Raw genomic sequence first — 18,384 nt, forward strand, 5'->3', positions numbered from 1 at the left:
AGCTGTGCAGAGCATTGTGGCCTGTGGTGTCAGGTTCCCTTTGCATTTATTTCTTTACATACATCTCTTGTGTGATCTAAAGTGTGTCAGGTCTAATGGGTATCTAGGCTGCCTAACGGACCAAGTCCCACTGACCTTCTGCTTGACACGGAATCCACCTAGACCCTGAGGATTTCACCAAATGACAATGACTCACCAAAATATTAGAGTGAAAAGAGTCTGTCTACGTCTAGCCAGTCTCTGTATTCATCACCCCTTCAGATTAGAATGCATTAAGGAGTGTCCTCCGGCAAGGCTTCCCTCCAGTCACCCCCAAAATTGCAACTGTTATTCAGCAGACAGAGTAACAAGATAGCCCTTCATTCTTCTCTTCTATGCAGTTCTACTTTTCCTACATTGACAAGCTTTGGGGATTTGCCTGTACCTGCTTTTGAAGGTTCCCCCTATTTTTCCATTCCATTAACATCTCCATGGGAAGGAAGGTAGAAGCCTGTGCTTATGCTGTCACTTTACCAGGAAGTCAACAATTTCTCTTTTTATAAAAGACCTCCTACTGGATACCCAGACAGATACTGCTTTAATGTGCATTGTTCTTAACTAGAACTGCCTCTTCCTGCTTTTGTTATAAAATTTTGTTAACTTAAATGTCAATCAAGCAAAGATTACACTTTAAAAGATGTAGTTATTTCAAATAAAGATTATACTTTAAAAGATGTAGTTATTTCAAATAAAGATTACACTAAAGCATCACAAGACTGACCAGGTAAATACTGATGGAGAGCAATGTAGAGACCTCCAGGGGTTCCAGTACTGATTGGAAATGTTTATTATGTCTACATGCTGTCTCACTGAAGGTGAAGAGAACTGAGCCGATCTAAGCTTCCTTATGGTTAGCAATAAACAACTGAAAGATAAGACGCTGGTTCAGACACATAGCCGCAGTTTCCTGTGATGATTACATTCTAACTCAAAATCAATAATAACATTAAATGTTATATATTAAGAAAAGCTCCCATCTATCACATTTTCAAATGTATCCAAGTTGAATGAAGATTTAGAAAATTACTTAATAATTACCATAGAGAAAAAGCATTAATTATTTAAATTAATTACTTTAAATAATAATGTGGTACCAGTGGCAGTAACACCCATTTATGGAACATCTTATACTATCAGGTTCTTGACATGTATCTTGTGTGATTCTTCGATCCTGCCCCTTGAGACAATATGATCTCTGCCTTTCACAGGAGGAAACAGGCCAGAGCTCACTTAACTTGCCTACTGAGGCTGGCTGACAGACTGAGAGCCTCTCTGAGGCACCCTGAGGAGACACCGCGATTCTGAGGTACACTGTTTACAGGGATTCCAAGTGCTACTGAACTCTTGGCTGCCTCTGTGAGTCACAGACTTCTCCACTGCTAGAGGTACTTTTTGGACAGGTGGATGGCCATGTTTGCAATGCTCTAGGAAGCATTTGTGTTCCCTGTAATTCTACATGAGGGGTTCTTAAGTTGGGATTCATAAACACTTTGATAATGGATGAAAAAATGTGTTCAATTGCACATTTCTGGGAAGAGGACTTTCATCAAATTTCAGTGGAGTACGAGATTCAAAAATGGTTTGGAACTGTCCTCTAGACATTTCTTAGAGACTGCCTTTTTAAATTATAAGACCTAAGAAATCTTATTTTTTTTTTTTAAGACCTAAGAGATCTTAATTTAATTTCTAAGGAAATTCCATAGTATAACATCCTAGAGTGTACTTAAATTAACAAGAAAGTGGAGAGAATTACCCAAATGAAAATTTCAAACTGTAATTTGAAATAATCAGATAGCCAGGACAAAGGAAATGAAGTGGAGAAGCTGAATTATCTGCCTCCTGATAGTGATTTTCTCCTTTGCATTACAGATAGAAAAAGCTACTGCTTAAAGAGAAAGAAAAATGAGCTGAGTTTATCTGAATTATCACACTTAAAAGATAAGTCATTAAAAAAAAAGATAAGTCATATATTATTACAAAAGTGCTGGGAAATATGCAAACATAAGCAACTGTATTTCTAAATAAGAAGACAACATAGAAACTATTTACTAGTTTTAAACAGCAGAGTAGGTATAATCTTATTAGCAGATAAAAAGTGTAGATGTAATTCTTTACTTTTCTTCTAAAGAAGTTCTGCTGAACTTCAAAAAATTTCTTTGAATAATCATGTTTGACAAATACAAAGGTTAATGGCAGCAAGGTAATTAAAACGAATAACTGCAGTGTCCACAGGGCTATGTCTGTGCAGGTGTTTCTCTCTGCTGTTGCCACCCTCACTTAAAAAGGTCTGACATAAAATTCTGATCTTACACATAATACATTAGTAGTGGTTATTTTCATCCCCTCTAGAAAACACAGAATTTCTTTACATAAAGAGCTTTTACAGGGTTTCTAAAATATATCTAATTTAAAAAAATGTAATAGGTTATACAAAATTATAAAAAAATGCTCACTGCAAGAATTTAGCAGATACTCTTAGAAGCATGGATTCCAATCCTCTATAGCATTGTTTTAAAGTCAAATGTTACTTTAAAGGAAGAGTCTTGAATACTACCTAATTGCTAAATCAAGTCATCTACTACCCAGGACTTACTCAAAGTCCTGGGTAGTAGATGACTTACTACTTTAATATTCGATTTACTTACTATTTTAATACTTGATTAAAACAGACTTCTATTTTGTAAATTTTTGTAACTCTTTAGTATATTAACATAGACTTTTGCTACGTGTGTGTGTGTGTGTGTGTGTGTGTGTGTATCTGGTCCCTAGCATAGAGATTATGAGTACAAACTAGAGGAATAGTAGAATGTAAAAGCCCAGTACAAAGACAACTGGCGGACAGACTGACATCAAGGAAAGAGACAGAAAACAAACAATAAAAAGGAAGTTCAAATATATGTTGGGGAAAAAAGTGCCTTGAGATAGGAAGAGGGAAGGATGGAAATACCCAATCATTGAAGCTTTCCCCAAGCATCTCCCTGTCAGCAGGGAGGTCACTGAGAGCATTGGAGGTGTCCAGTGACAGAATATGCAGTTCCTTGAGAGAGTGTTCCTCAGCTCTGAAGAGCAGGGAACTGGTTCAGCTCTTCTACAGCCCTTTAATTAATTACCCTGCTGACTGCCCCAGGGTTTGTTCCCAATTTTCTCTGGTTGTGATGGGGGGAGGGGGGTTTCACAGTTATATTTAATGTTTCAGCAACCTTGTCATTCATCTTTATTGTGTTCTAGGGTCTTTTGCTCAGTTGGGCCTTACCTTCAATCTCATTCCATCTGTTTTATACTACTAAAAAATTCCTCAAGGTTGATTCCACCCTTTCAGGTCTCCAGTGCTGTTGTGGATTTATTTGTAGAATTTATTATACCATTTCAAAGAGACTTTAGATGGAAGTAGAGGTAAAAAAAAGTCTTAATCAGCTATCTTCTGCTGGAAGTCATTTTAAGCATTTAAAAGAAAACAAATATTCTCCTCCTACAACTGGTTGCATTAAACCTTTTAAGGTTTTTATTGATAAGCTATCAATTTCATCACAGACAAACCAATACATTTCACAAGAGTAAATGATCAAATGTGAAATTTTCTTCTTTTGTTTTGCTAAATAAGTGATTATTAAAAGAGTGAAAACGTATAGAAAACTTACAATCCATATCAAGGATGGCCCGGATGGATTTAACAAGTTCCTTAGACTCAAGGGCCAGTGTTGCTGGGAGGTTGTGTCCATTCTTTCCCAATGGCGTGAGGGACGTCTGGGAAGCTAACAGAGCTCTTCTTTCACTAGGAGGGCAAGAAAATACAGCTGAACTTATTACATAATGAAGAATATCTATCTTTGCTAAATCTGAATTCTTATTAGTTATAAAATTGTACAAAATTTCTGATTTCTGACAACACTGTATTCTTATACTCATAAACTGAAATGATGCTCACAAAATAATACTTGTTTTCAATTCTTTAATACATAATAAATAGGAATATTTAAAATATTAGGTTGACTTTAGGTATAAGGAAAAGAAATAGAAGGACAGCTCCTTCTAAATCATTGTTTGGATTACATGATGTAGCCTTTTATTTAGTCTTACAGACATTTAAATTAAACACTTAAACATAAATTCATTAAATAGACATTTACTACTACTTCTAGTAGTATTAAATATAAATTCTACCATTAAATTTGCTCCTGAAATTATCTCTTAAATTATCTCTTCCATTTGCTGTCCCTAAATCTAAAACAGCCTAGAGCATTTATACCACTTTTAAAAAATGCAAATTTCACCTGAAATGCATGCATTCTAATATAATTAAAATGCAAGGTTTTACTTTTACCATTATGTTAAAACATTTATTTGAAAAGAGGCAATTTTAAACTGACGACAAAGGCATCATTACTTATAATTCATCTTCCTAGATAAGACAGTATTAATTCACAAGGAAAAAATAAAGCATTAACTCTCAAATTCAAATCAGAGCCTTTCTGTGTAGAATACTAAGGCCAATATACACTACAGAAGATACAGCATATTAAAAAGACTAAGCCAAATTTTACTCGTGTTTAACTTTTCAAGCTGTGGTAAAAAGCTGCTTAAGGGTTTTTTTTTTTTTTTCAATTGATATAAAGTTGATTTACAATATTGAATAACTTCCAGGTATAAAGCAAAGTGATTCAATTACATATATATTAATGTTGCTTTTTAAAGTTACCTCTGTTCCATGAATCTGCAAGAGCAGACTGGCTTTTAAAAGGTCATTTTTAATACCAAAACTTTTGAATTATTATTCAAGGCCACAGTGAAACCTTGGATGGTAGAAGTCGGGGTCATGTCTAAACCATAAGAGGAGAATCTAATTGCTGAGTATTCTAGCATCTTTACTGAAAATAATCACCATGAAATGCACACAATCATCTTACATCATAAGCGGCATGTTGCTGCTGTTGTTGTTTAGGCACTAAGTGGTGTCCAACTCTTTTGTGACCCCATGGACTGCAGATTCCTCAAGCAAGAATACTGGAATGGGTTGCTATTTCATTCGCCAGGATATCTTCCTGACCCAGGGATCGAACTCGAGCCTTCTGCATTGGCAGGAGGATTCTTTAAAGCTGAGCCACCAGGGAAGCCCTATAAGCAGCACCAGAAGCAGTGAAATCTAATGTTTTCATCGTTATCTCTGCTGCTGGAAGTCCCCAAAGCAGCACAGACAACAATAAAACATCAGATTTCACTTGAAGAAATATTACAGTAAAATCAGTTAAAAGGTACACCACCATAGGTGTTTTTCTAAATTAAAAAATGCTATGTGGAAACCTAAAATACAATGAATCCTCTTTGCTTACTGAACTGCTACTTTCACAGTAAAGGGTAGAGTTTTCCTGTGTTTCTTCAAGCACATGTTGCTAGAAGTAGAAGTATATTGCTAGTAGCATCCTTGATAAAAGGGAAAAATTTCTTTGACTATCTCCAGGCTATAACAGATTTTAGCATTTTAGCCACAAGTATCAGATGAAAGCACTTGAATTTTCTTACCTTAAATTTGACAAAGGTGCAGAATTATCAGAAAATACATCTTGAATAGCCTAGAGACAAACAAAACAGTAAAGGCAATATGTAACTTTGATAGCTTTTTAAAATGTTTTTTCTTGTTTAAATAATATTTATAACCCTTCCACCTATATTATTAGAAATATATTTTTGTTATATATAGAAAAATCAGTTACATTAACATACAATTCTCAGAATTATAATACATAGATGTATTTCTGTAAGGGTATTTATCAACTAATGTTAACTTAGTATCAAAAGTTTTAAGAAAGTTTTCATTAAAACACATATTAAGGATCATATAACTATATCTCAATCATTTCTCTTAATCTGTATGTTAGTTAGTCTTTTCATTATCTAAGCAATTTAAAATCTTGAGAGTCCCTTGGACTGCAAGGAGATCCAACCAGTCAATTCAAAAGGAAATCAGTCCTGAATATTCATTAGAAGGACTGATGCTGAAGTTGAAACTCCAGTACTTTGGCCACCTGATGCAAAGAACTGACTCACTGGGAAAGATCCTGAGGCTGGGAAAGACTGAAGGCAGGAGGCGAAGGGGACGACAGAGGATGAGATGGTTGTATGACATCACTGACTCGATGGACATGAGTTTGAGTAAGGTCCAGAAGTTGGTTATGGACAGGTAGGCCTGGTGTGCAGCTGTCCATGGGGTTACAAAGAGTCGGACACGACTGAGGGACTGAAATGAACTGAAGTCAGCATTGCTGTTTTGAGCCCTGGGAGGGTTTCACTAGCCACAAACACCATGACATTTATCTATATGTCAGTGGTCTACACATTTCTTAAAAATGGACATAAAGTGATGTAACAGGAAAATTTACCTCTACAAAATGGAGAAGCTTTTCAGTGGATGCCTCAAAAGTTTTCCGAGCCATTTCTGATTTTCGCAATTGGCAGTCCAGTACTGTGATCCTCTTTCTTAACTCCTGAACACTTTCCTGGACAGAAATATCAAAAGGAATTCTCTCTTACTGTATATATCTTTTGATCTGGAGGGGCACTTAGCTAATTGCAATATTTTTAAAAGTTAAACTGCAGAGGGATACTGCACATTTTATAATATAAGCTACATATAACTTTACTGACAAAGCTTAACATTGTACCAGCTGTCAGGGTTTCAATTCAGTTTCTTTAGAGCAAGCAATGAAGCAAATTTGAAGTTGAAGGGAACTACATTGATAAATGGCATATGAAGAAATCGATTATATATTACTCCTTCCACACAGGAGGGAGTAACTATTACTGTATTAGTCTTTTCACAATAAGAAAATATTAATAATAAAGCAGGAAAAGCATATGAATCAATTGCTTTCAGATTTTGGACAACAGACAGTGAAAGACCAGGATTCTGGAGAGACTAAAAACACGAAAGTTAAGCTCCATGACTGGCCTTTTGTCTTAAGGCTGTAAAACATGGCATACAGAAAGAGTCTAAAAAGAAGATAGGGTTTTACTGAGCTGAGGAAACAAAAATTGAAATTTAGAGGTGGCTAAACCTGTGGGGCACAGTAGAAGAGAAGAGGAAGCTACACAAAATAAAAGCTGCGAAACTACCTAAGCATCTCTTGGTCTTTAGCAGGATTCTATGCTAGGCATATGCATAGCCAGGCATCAAAAGGCTGGCCCACTATGGTGGAACATAAGCTAAACAGAGGTTATGAAGTTTACACTTGGCTGTAAGTCATTGGTGTTTGACCAATTAGAGAAGAGAAACTTAACTGAACACTCTGGGTCCTCAATTGAGACCACAGTAAGACCACATCTTAGGGATAGAGCTAAGCTAACCCTAAAGTGGCTTTCCAAGTAGGGCTAGGGGTGAGGAATGTGCCTGCCAATACAAGAGATGCAAGAGACGTGGGTTTGATCCTTGGGTTGGAAGATCCCCTGGAGTAGGGAATGGCAACCCACTCCAGTATTCTTGCCTGGAAAATTCATGGACAGAGGACCCTGGCAGACCACATTCCATGGGGCTGCAAAGAGTTAGATGTGACTGAGCACACACATATAACTCTATTGACTGTTACAGTAAAGTACGTTTTAGTTTATGGTGGCTGTTTTTGGACAACATGGCTTACCAGATACTGACAGAAACCCCTGTTAGTGTGGCACCATCCAACATGCTGAAGATACACATACATATTTAATGTAGCATGACCCAATTCGAAGCTGAGCTGGCGGAGAAGTAAAAGAATTCTGTGAATAGTAAAGGAATTTCAGGAAGACGTGCAACAGCAATGCTGACTGAACCCACTGAAGTGAGAGCACAGTGAAGCACAATTTTATCTCAGGGTATTTGCTGATTATTGGAGGCCTCTAGTTTGGGGTTTCATCAGGCACAAATGGCAAACAGGAGAACTTTAATGGGTAAATTAGGGAGAAACAAACCTCTTGATTTTGGCTCTGGTGAATGGTAGACCCCAGTGCCCCACTCATGCAGGTTAGAGATCAGGATTTATATTACTTATGTGGTCTGTACATTCAGAAGCTGAAAGTTTAGTTTAAAAAAAGCAAACACAAATTTTTTAGTGGCTTAATTTCTAAATTCAGATATCAAAGAATTCCTACATTTAATGTATCAAAAGCTCATGGCCTCAGTCAATAATCTACTATGGATAAAAAGTCAGCTGAAGGAGACAAATTATAGGATCAGACCTACAGAGACGGCAGATACTGAAGTGACTGAATACAGAATATAGTTACAGTTGGACTATAAAGAAAGCTGAGCGCAGAAGAATTGATGCTTTTGAACTGTGGTGTTGGAGAAGACTCATGAGAGTCCCTTGGACTGCAAGGAGATCCAACCAGTCCATCCTAAAGGAAATCAGTCCTGGGTGTTCATTGGAAGGACTGATGCTGAAGCTGAAACTCCAATACTTTGGCCACCTCATGTGAAGAGCTGACTCAGTGGAAAAGACTCTGATGCTGGGAGGGTTTGGGGGCAGGAGAAGGGGACGACAGAGGATGAGATGGCTGGATGGCATCACCGACTCAATGGACATGGGTTTGGGTAAACTCTGGGAGTTGTTGATGGACAGGGAGGCCTGGCGTGCTGCAGTTCATGGGGTCACAAAGAATCGAACACGACTGAGTGACAGAACTGAACTGATGTTCAATATGTTTTAAAAACTAAGAAAGAATTTAAATCGTAATAAAGAGACAAGAAACTATCAAAATAGATCCAGATGAAGTAAAAAAATCAATCTTAGAAATAAAAATGCAGTGCTTACTTAGGCAGCACATATACTAAAATTGGAATGATACAGAGAAAGCATGGCCCCTGCACAAGAATGATACACAAATTTATGAAGTGTTCCATATTTTTCACTCTTTGACATAAATCACAGCAAGATCCTCTTTGACTCACCTCCTAGAGTAATGGAAATAAAACAAAAATAAATGGGACTTAATTAAACTTAAAAGCTTTTGCATAGCAAAGTAAATAATAAGCAAGATTAAAAGACAAGCCTCAGAATGGAAGAAAATAATTGCAAACAAAGCTACTCACAAAGGGTTAATCTCCAAAATATAGAAGCAGCTCACATAGCTCAATATCAGAAAAAAAACCAGCCCAATCAAAAAACGGACAGGAGGCCTAAGCGACATTTCTCCAAAGAAGACATACAGATGGCCAATCAACACATGAAAAGATGCTCAACACTGCACATTACTAGAGAAACGCAAAACAAAAGTACAATATCACTTCACACCAATCAGAATCATCATCAGCTCAGTCGCTCAGTCGTGTCCGACTTTCTGTGACCCCACAGATGGCCTCCCTGTCCATCACCACTTCCCGGAGTTTACTCAAACTCATGTCCATCGAGTTGGTGATACCATCCAGCCATCCCATCCTCTGTCGTCCCCTTCTCCTCCTGCCCCCAATCCCTCCCAGCATCAGGGTCTTTTCCAATGAGTCAGCTCTTCGCATCAGGTGGCCAAAGTATTGGAGTTTCAGCTTCAGGATCAGTCCTTCCAGTGAACACCCAGGACTGATCTCCTTTAGGATGGACTGGTTGGATCTCCTTGCAGTCCAAGGGACTCTCAAGAGTCTTCTCCAACACCACAGGTCAAAAGCATCAGTTTTTCGGTGCTCAGCTTTCTTCACAGTCCAACTCTCACATCCATACATGACCACTGGAAAAACCATAGCCTTGACCAGACGGAGCTTTGTTGGCAAGTGTCTCTGCTTTTTAATATGCTGTCTGGGTTGGTCATAGCTTTTCTTCCAAGGAGCAAGCAGTGTCTTTAAATCAGAATGGCCATCATTATTTAAATCCAATGTTTAAATAGTTGATCTTCTCAACAATTAAGTATCCATATTATCTAGAAATAGAAGCAACTAGAACTAAATGAGATTTTTTAGGTGAACATTGCTTTTTGCAAAATAAATGTAATTGATGTACATGTAAAAAAAAAAATTACAAACAATAAATACTGCAAGTGAGTGGAGAAAAGGGAACCCTATTGCACTCTTGGTGGGAATTGAAATTGATACGGCCACTATGGAGAATAGTATGGAGATTTAACAAACTAGGAATAAAATTACTGTACGACCCACCAATCTCACTACTGAGCATAAATCCTGAGAAAACTACAATTCAAAAAGACACATGTACCCCAACATAAGCTGCAGCACTATTTACAATAGCCAGGACCTAGATGTCCATCAACAGAAAAACGGGTAAAGAAGTTGTATGTATGTATATATATATGTACATACATATATGCATATACAATGGAATATTACTTGGCCATGAAAAGGAATGAATTTGAGTCAGCTGTAGTGAGGCTGATGAAACTAGAGCCTGTTACACAGTTTGAAGTCACAAAAAGAAAAACAAATATGGTACGTATGTGGAGTCTAGAAAAACAGTGCCGAAGAGCATATTCAGAGAGGAGCAATGGAGACAGACATAGAGAAGGGCCTGGAGGACACAGAAGGGGAAGCAGAGGGAGGGTGAGCTGAGTGAGCGGCACTGACATGTAGGCACCGTCAGGTGTGATGCGGATAAGCAGCAGGATGCTGTTGGACAGCACAGCGAGCCAAGCTTGGTGCTCCGTGACGATCTAGTGGGGTGGACAGGTGGGGGAAGGAGGCTTAGGAGGGCAGGACCACATGGATAACTGTGACTGATTTGTGCCAATGTCCGGCAGAGACCACCACAGCATTGTAAAGCAAGTATCCTTCAATTTAAAAAAGGCAGTAATAATTAGAAACTCAATTAATGTGTTTACTATCCAACACATTAAGAAGTTGAAGAGAGAATGGGTGAACTGGAAGGCAGAGGTAAATAAAGTTCTTATAATAGAGCAGAAAAATAAAAATGGAAAATACCAAAAGAGAAGAGGTAAGGAAAAAATAGCCAGAAGATCTAGCATATATCCAATATAAATTAGATAGGAGAGACAAGAAATAATGAAAGAGAAATAGGTCAGGATAACAGCTAAAGGATTTTCAGAAACAGTGAAAGACACTGTTCCTCAGATCAGGAAGCTCATTCCTTGAATCTCAAGCATATAAATTAAGATAGCTCAATACATGGCTGACCATAGTCAAACTTCTGACCACTTAAAACAAAGTCACCTAAAAAGAAACAGCACACTGCAAACAAATAACAGACTGAAACCTGATATCACAACCATGGCACAAAAACATTAAAGACACTCAATGCCAGTTTAACACTCTAAATGTAGCAAAACTACACTTCAAGAACAAGAGTTAATAAATATGTTTCCAAACAAACGAAAATAAATTTCATTACAACAGATCCTATCTTTGAGAGATGAATTTCTAAATGTTGTACTTCAGGAGAAAAGAAAGCAATTCAAGCAAGAAGGTCTGAAATGCAACAATGTTGAAAAAAGAAAATGATAAACATGGAGGTCTATCTAAACAAAGATTGACAGCACAAAAGAAATTGTAATAATATCTAATTTATGATGTTAAAAGTCAAGAAATAACTAAAACACTTACAAAGCAGAAATTAAATAGAAAGAGGCTATTGGATTTGTAGAAAAGTTCTTACAGTATTTAGAAGTAGAAAGACAGTGATTAGTTTTATAATTTAAGTTACAATAAAATGCCAACATTTCTATTACAAGATAATCATTAAAACTAGAAACCAAATGTCTAACTTCTAAACCAGCAAGAAAGTGAAAGTTGCTGAGTTGTGTCCAACTCTCTGCGACCCTATGGACTATACAGTCCATGGAATTCTCCAGGCCGGAATACTGGAGTGAGTAGCCATTCCCTTCACCAGGGGATGTTCCCAATGCAGGGATCGAACCCAGGTCTCCCACATTGCAGGTGGATTACCATCTGAGTCACCTGAAAGTGGAAGCAGCATAGTGAAATAAATTAAATGGGAGTGGGGGAACATAGGAAAAATCTGACCCAATCCAAAAAAAGGGGGCGAGAGGGAGGTAAGAAATGACAAACAACTAGAAAACATGGGACAAATAAAACGCAGAAAATAAAAGGGCAGAAATTAAGCCACGTGCATTAGTGAGTAAGAATGTACATGGAAAGTTCTTTCCAATTAAAGGTCAAAAATTAGTAAACTGGGAAAAAAATCCAATTACCTGTTGTTTACCATAGACACAATTAAAATATAAGGACAGGTACTTCCCTGCTGGTCCACTGGTCAAAATCCGCCTTGCAATGCAGGAGGTGCAGGTTCGATCCCTTGGAGAATGAAGATCCCATATACATGGAATAACTAAGCCCGTGCTCCACGCGGGCTGTAAGCGGCAATTACTGAAGCCCGTGCGCCGCAACTGCCGAGTCTGTGTGCCACAACTACAGAGTGCATGCACCACAAGGAAAGCTTCTGCACGACACAACTAGGACCTGAGGCAGCCAATCTAATCAATAGATAATATAAGGACTAACAGAGTTTTGGATAGATAATATAAGGCTAATAGAGTTTTGCCAAGAGAACGCACTGGTTATAACAAACACCCTCTTTCAACAACACAAGAGAAGACTACACATGGACATCACCAGATGGTCAACACCGAAATCAGACTGATTATGTTCTTTGCAGCCAAAGATGGAGAAGCTCTATGTAGGCAGCAAAAACAAGACCAGGAGCTGACTGTGGCTCAGATCATGAACTCCTTAATGCAAAATTCAGGCTTAAATTGAAGAATGTAGGGAAAACCACTAGACCTTTCAGGTATGACCTAAATCAAATCCCTTACGATTATACAGTGGAAGTGAGAAATAGATTCAAGGGATTATATCTGATAGACAGAGTGCCTGAAGAGCTATGGACATTTCTGACATTGTACAGGAGACAGGGATCAAGACTCTCCCAAGAAAAAGAAATGCAAAAAAGCAAAATGGTTGTCTGATGGGGCCTTACAAGTAGCAGAGAAAAGAAGAGAAGCTAAAGGCAAAGGAGAAAAGGAAAGATATTCCCATTTGAATGCAGAGTTCCAAAGAATAGCAAGGAGAGATAAGAAAGCCTTCCTCAGCAATCATTGCAAAGAAACAGAGGAAAACAATACAATGGGAAAGACTATAGAGATCTCTTCAAGAAAATTAGAGATACCAAGGGAACACTTCATGCAAAGATGGGTCCAATAAAGGACAGAAATGGTATGGACCTAACACAAGCAGAAGATATTAAGAAGAGGTTGCAAGAATACACAGAAGACCTACACAAAAATGATCTTCATGACCCAGATAACCATGATGGTGTGATCACTCACCTAGAGCCAGACAACCAGGAATGCGAAGTCAAGTGGGCCTTAGGAAGCATCACTACAAGCAAAGCTAGTGGAGGTGATGGAATTCCAGTTGATCTCTTTCAAATCCTAAAAGATGATGCTGTGAAAGTGCTGCATTCATTATGCCAGCAAAATTGGAAAACTCAGCAGTGACCACCAGACTGGAAAAGGTCAGTTTTCATTCCAATCCCAAAGAAAGGCAATGCCAAAGAATGTTCAAACTACCACAAATTGCACTCATCTCACGCGCTAGCAAAGTAATGCTCAAAATCCTCCAAGTCAGGCTTCAACAGTATGTGATCCATGAACTTCCAGATGTTCAAGCTGGATTTAGAAAAGGCAGAGAAACCAGAGACCAAATTGCCAACATCCATTGGATCACTGAAAAACCAAGAGAGTTCCAGAAAAACATCTGCTTCTGCTTTATTGACTATATCAAAGCCTTGACTGTGTGGATCACAACAAACTGTGGAAAATTCTTCAAGAGATGGGAATACCAGAATACCCGATTTGCCTCTTGAGAAATCTGTATGCAGGTCAGGAAGCAAGTTAGAACTGGATATGGAACGACAGACTGGTTCCAAATTGGGAAATGAGTATGTCAAGGCTGTATATTGTCATCCTGCTTATTTATCTTCTATGCAGAGTACAGCATGAGAAACGCTGGGCTGGATGAAGCACAAATGGAATCAAGACTGCCGGGAGAAATATCAATAACCTCAGACATGCATATGATACCACCCTTATGGCAGAAAGTGAAGAGGAACTAAAGATCCTCTTGATGAAAGTGAAAAAGGAGAGTGAAAAAGTTGGCTTACAGCTCAACATTCAGAAAACTAAGATCATGGTATCTAATCCCATCACTTCAGGACAAATAGATGGGGTAACAATGGAAACCATGACAGACTTTATTTTCTTGGGCTCCAAAATCACTGCAGATGGTGACTGCAGCCATGAAATTAAAAGACACCTGCTCTTTGGAAGAAAAGTTATGACCAACCTAGACAGCATATTAAAAAGCAGAGACATTACTTTGCCAACAAAGGTTCGTCTAGTCAAAGCTATGGTTTTTCCAGTAGTCATGTATGGATTTAAAAGTTGGACTATAAAGAAACCTGAGCACCGAAGAATTGATGCTTTTGAACTGTGGTGTTGGAGAAGACTCTTGAGAGTCCCTTGGGCTGCAAGGAGATCCAACCAGTCAATCTTAAAGGAAATCAGTCCGGAATATTTATTGGTAGGACTGATGCTGAAGCTGAAGTTCCAATACTCTGGGCCGCTTAAGTGAAGAAATAACTCTTTGGAAAAGACCCTGATGCTGGGAAAGATTGAAGGGGGGAGGAGAAGGGGACAAGAGGATGAGATGGTTGGCTGGCAGCACCGACTTGATGTACATGAGTTTGAGCAAGCTCCAAGAGTTACTGATGGACAGGGAGGCCTGGCGTGCTGTAGTCCAAGGGGTTGCAAAGAGTCAGACATGACTGTGTGACTAAAGTGAACTGAACTGAACTTAATATAAGGACACTGAAAAGTTGAAAGTAAAAGGATGGAAAAATATACATAGGTAAATACTAAAATAAAGCTAGTGTAACTATTTTAAAATCAATCAAAAATAAGCATTAAGGGAGAAGGAAGATTGCTAGAGTGAAGAGTCACAGCATTTTCATAAAAGGATGATAATGTGATTCCAAGCTTGTACGCAACTAAAAGCATTACTTCAAAATATATAAAGAAAATTTAGAAAAGAAATCACAAGGGAAATTTTAATCTATTCCCTAGGAAAGAAATTAATATTACTGGAGAAGAATTGCACCCCACAATTAATGATAATGATCTAGTGGACTCTATAAAACAATACATGAAACGACTGCAGAATTCTTTTCAAGCTCACTCTGAATATTTGTAAACACTGGCCATACAGTAAACCATGAAGCAATCATCAATAAATTCTGGAGTTGTTATCTATAGACTAGATCCTCTGGCCACATGCAATTAACCTTTCTGTTCCTCAATGATGTTTATGAATCAAGATGCAATTATAAATATGCAAATTTTCCTCAAATTAATCTATATATTTATGCATTCCAGTAAAAACTACATTGGTATTTATTTCTTTTGATGGAATTTATAATCTGAGTCTAAAATACACATAAAAGATCAAAGGATTGTGTAGCTACCACACATGTAAAGAAAAAGAACTAGACAGGGTCATCAGATCAAGATTTAGAGTAAAAGAGGCTTTTGAATGAAAGCGGCTGGATAGTTTATCATTCATTTAGAAAAAGAAAGAAAGAATGAAATGGACCCCTATCTCATACAATGACATAAAACCATGACAGAGGATCAAATTTTAAAAACTTTTAGAGAAAAATATAAAAACATTTTTGAGAATGGAGGGACTTCTAGAAAGACACATGAAGGAAAAGACCGATAAGTTGGATTACATGAAAACAACACCTGTTCATTTCACCTTAGGGTGCAAAGGCAAGCATAAATTTACGTGAAGATTTTTACAACATCAAAAATAAGAAGAAACATTTCACATAGAAACACAAAAACCTAATAAATGCATAAATATTAGCTCAACTGGCTATCTGGGACAAGAGGCAAAGCCCTGGTTTATTGCCTTTGGTGGTGTAAATAATCTCACCATGACTCATTTCAAGCTAACCATCTGATGTCATTGAACACAGAGTTAAGACCAGTTTAAATACTTTCAAACACAATTGGCATTGCCTAATTGTAATCAGTAAAGCTGATCATACAATCATCACTCAACCTACCAATTCCACTCTAGTATGAACAAAAGAGAACTGCTACACATGTGGAGTAGGATATATATACAAAACTTTTTAGCAACATTGTTCATAAAAGAAGAAAACTGAAACAGTTGTGCTGTCTATCAAATACAGTATGGACAAATACACTGTAGTATATCCAGTCAATGGAATACAAAAAAGCAATGAAAAGACATGAACTGGCTATAAACTTCAAATAAATAAATCACAAATACAAAATTTTGAGTGAAAAAACACAAGTCAGAATAACAAAAGTAATATGTTTTCTACTCATATAAAGTTGACAAACAGGCAAAATTCAACAATATATTGTTGAGGGATATGTGCGTGCATGCTTAAGTGCTCAGTCATGTCTGACTCTTTGTGACCCCATGGACTGTATCCCACCAGGCTCCTCTGTCCATGGGATTCCCCAGGCAAGAATACTGGAGTGGGTAGCCATTCTCTTCTGCTGGGGATCCTCCTGACCCAGGGATCAAACACAGGTCTCCTGCATTGTGGGTGGATTCCTTATTGTCTGAGCCACCAGTGAAGACTAAGGGATATATATACACAGGTAGTAAAATAATCAAGATAATGGTTAAGATTAAATCTAGGAAAGTGGTTTTATGGGATGAAATTGGAAAGGGACACTGTGGGTCTTCAAACAAATTGGTAAATTTTTATTTCTTAAAAGCTGAAGGAAAAAATAAAAAGAGAGATAAGTAAACATAGAGATAATATAAGGGAAAACCTGTAAGAAAAATATTTATTGTTATAAAAATAATCTGTTTTAAAAGTGAATATCTGAATCTGAATTCTGTGATATTTTGGTCAGTTTCTCTTCAAAAAATCTCAAACAATAAAAAAAAGTTTCCTTCTCTTTCTCCACTGGTACTGGGTTTGGAAAATGTTTCGATATTCATGTCTAACATCTCTTTGGGAAAGAAAAAAAGATTATTTTCAGACATGGGCTAACGGCTTAGTTTAGGATTTTGTTCTCTTAACAAAATTTTGTTCCTCTGAATGGCATGAGACACCATTATGCTAAAAAAGAGAACTGAATTAATTATATTACCACAAAACTTAGGACAAAAATGTTTTTCAGCTAGGAGCTGAAATAGAGAATAGCAAGTAACCTACGCTTGAAAAAAATGAATAAATTCATATAAATTCCTTAAATGTTATATTATTTAAAAAGAAAGTATTTTTAAAGACTTGATTATGACTCCAAAAATAAATCAAGTTAATGTGCGTCCCTCCCGAAGCTGCGCGCTCGGTCGAAGAGGACGATCATCCCCAATACAGGAGGACCGGTCTTCGGTCAAGGGTATATGAGTAGCTGTGCTCCCCTGCTAGAACCTCCAATAAGTTATTATTTAAAAAGTACTTTTAATGTTTTGACAATTCCAATATTTTCAGAATCATGTTAAGTTACTCACATGAAATAAGCATATATCTCTAATTTCAGAACATAAACACTGGGTCAAGAATAATAAATATATGCAACATTCCTTAGTATTTCTGCCATCTAAAGTATTGCTCCCCATTGGCCTTATGGTATTATCAATGGGTGACAGGAACATCAGCCTTCTTTTGGAACTCGTTTAAATGGCAGATGTGAAAAATGTATCTCTTAGATAACCAAAGAAAATTTCAGATTTTCTTCTATATCTTGCTTTTCTAAAACTAGTTTCATTTCCACTTGGTATATTTAAAGTACTTAACTCTTTTATGTTTAAATAAATAACTGTATATTTTTCAAACTTGTTTTATGTTCTCTTGAAAGATGACTGGATTAGAGACATAAACACTTATTATGGTTAGAAATAAATTCTAGAAGTTATAAAATAAAGGTTTCAATTTATTTAATTTTCTACCTTATTTCAGTGAAAAAAAAAGTATATATGTCTATTACAGTTTTTGAAGACCATTCAATGAATATAGTATGTATAATGTTTTACAAAGTCACATAATAAAAAAATTCACATTAAAAGAAAGGTCATACTGCCTTCTGAAAAGCATTCAGTATTTTGCTACTGAAATTGAAGCCTGCTAAATTCAAACTCAAGTTTCTTTCTCTTAATTAACTTGGGCCTTTGGCAAAAAATTATTTAACTTTCACACTTCCTCAAGTGCTCTAAACAAAGAGTAAAACACAATTAAAAGACAAATGAGCAAGTTTAGGGAAAAAGGAGGAAACCAACGTAATGGGACTTAAAGACTGAGTTGTACAACGTTGACCAGTGACCCAAATAAATTTGGGGCACATGTTTTCCCA

The 18,384-nt window shown here is 37.1% G+C and overlaps 1 protein-coding gene and 1 non-coding gene across 10 annotated transcripts in view; one reads left to right on the forward strand and one right to left on the reverse strand.

Moving 5' to 3' along the window:
- STXBP4 (syntaxin binding protein 4) overlaps positions 1 to 18,384 on the reverse strand; it is a 204,714-nt gene that overhangs the window by 66,225 nt on the left and 120,105 nt on the right. For 8 of the 9 annotated variants that reach the window (XM_065908592.1, XM_065908598.1, XM_065908597.1 and 5 more), the window contains 3 exons: positions 6,414 to 6,530; positions 5,557 to 5,606; positions 3,678 to 3,811 (listed from right to left, as the gene is read on the reverse strand). In XM_065908592.1, coding sequence (XP_065764664.1) covers positions 3,678 to 3,811; positions 5,557 to 5,606; positions 6,414 to 6,530 — 301 coding nt within the window. The remainder of the gene's footprint in view (positions 1 to 3,677; positions 3,812 to 5,556; positions 5,607 to 6,413; positions 6,531 to 18,384) is intronic. The other variant, XM_065908595.1, reaches the window with a different exon arrangement.
- On the forward strand, positions 8,812 to 8,914 carry LOC136150384 (U6 spliceosomal RNA). Its single transcript, XR_010659817.1, has one exon. It is a non-coding gene; the product is annotated as a U6 spliceosomal RNA (small nuclear RNA).

Source organism: Muntiacus reevesi, chromosome 18, assembly GCF_963930625.1.
Source record: "Muntiacus reevesi chromosome 18, mMunRee1.1, whole genome shotgun sequence".
NCBI lineage: Eukaryota > Metazoa > Chordata > Mammalia > Artiodactyla > Cervidae > Muntiacus > Muntiacus reevesi.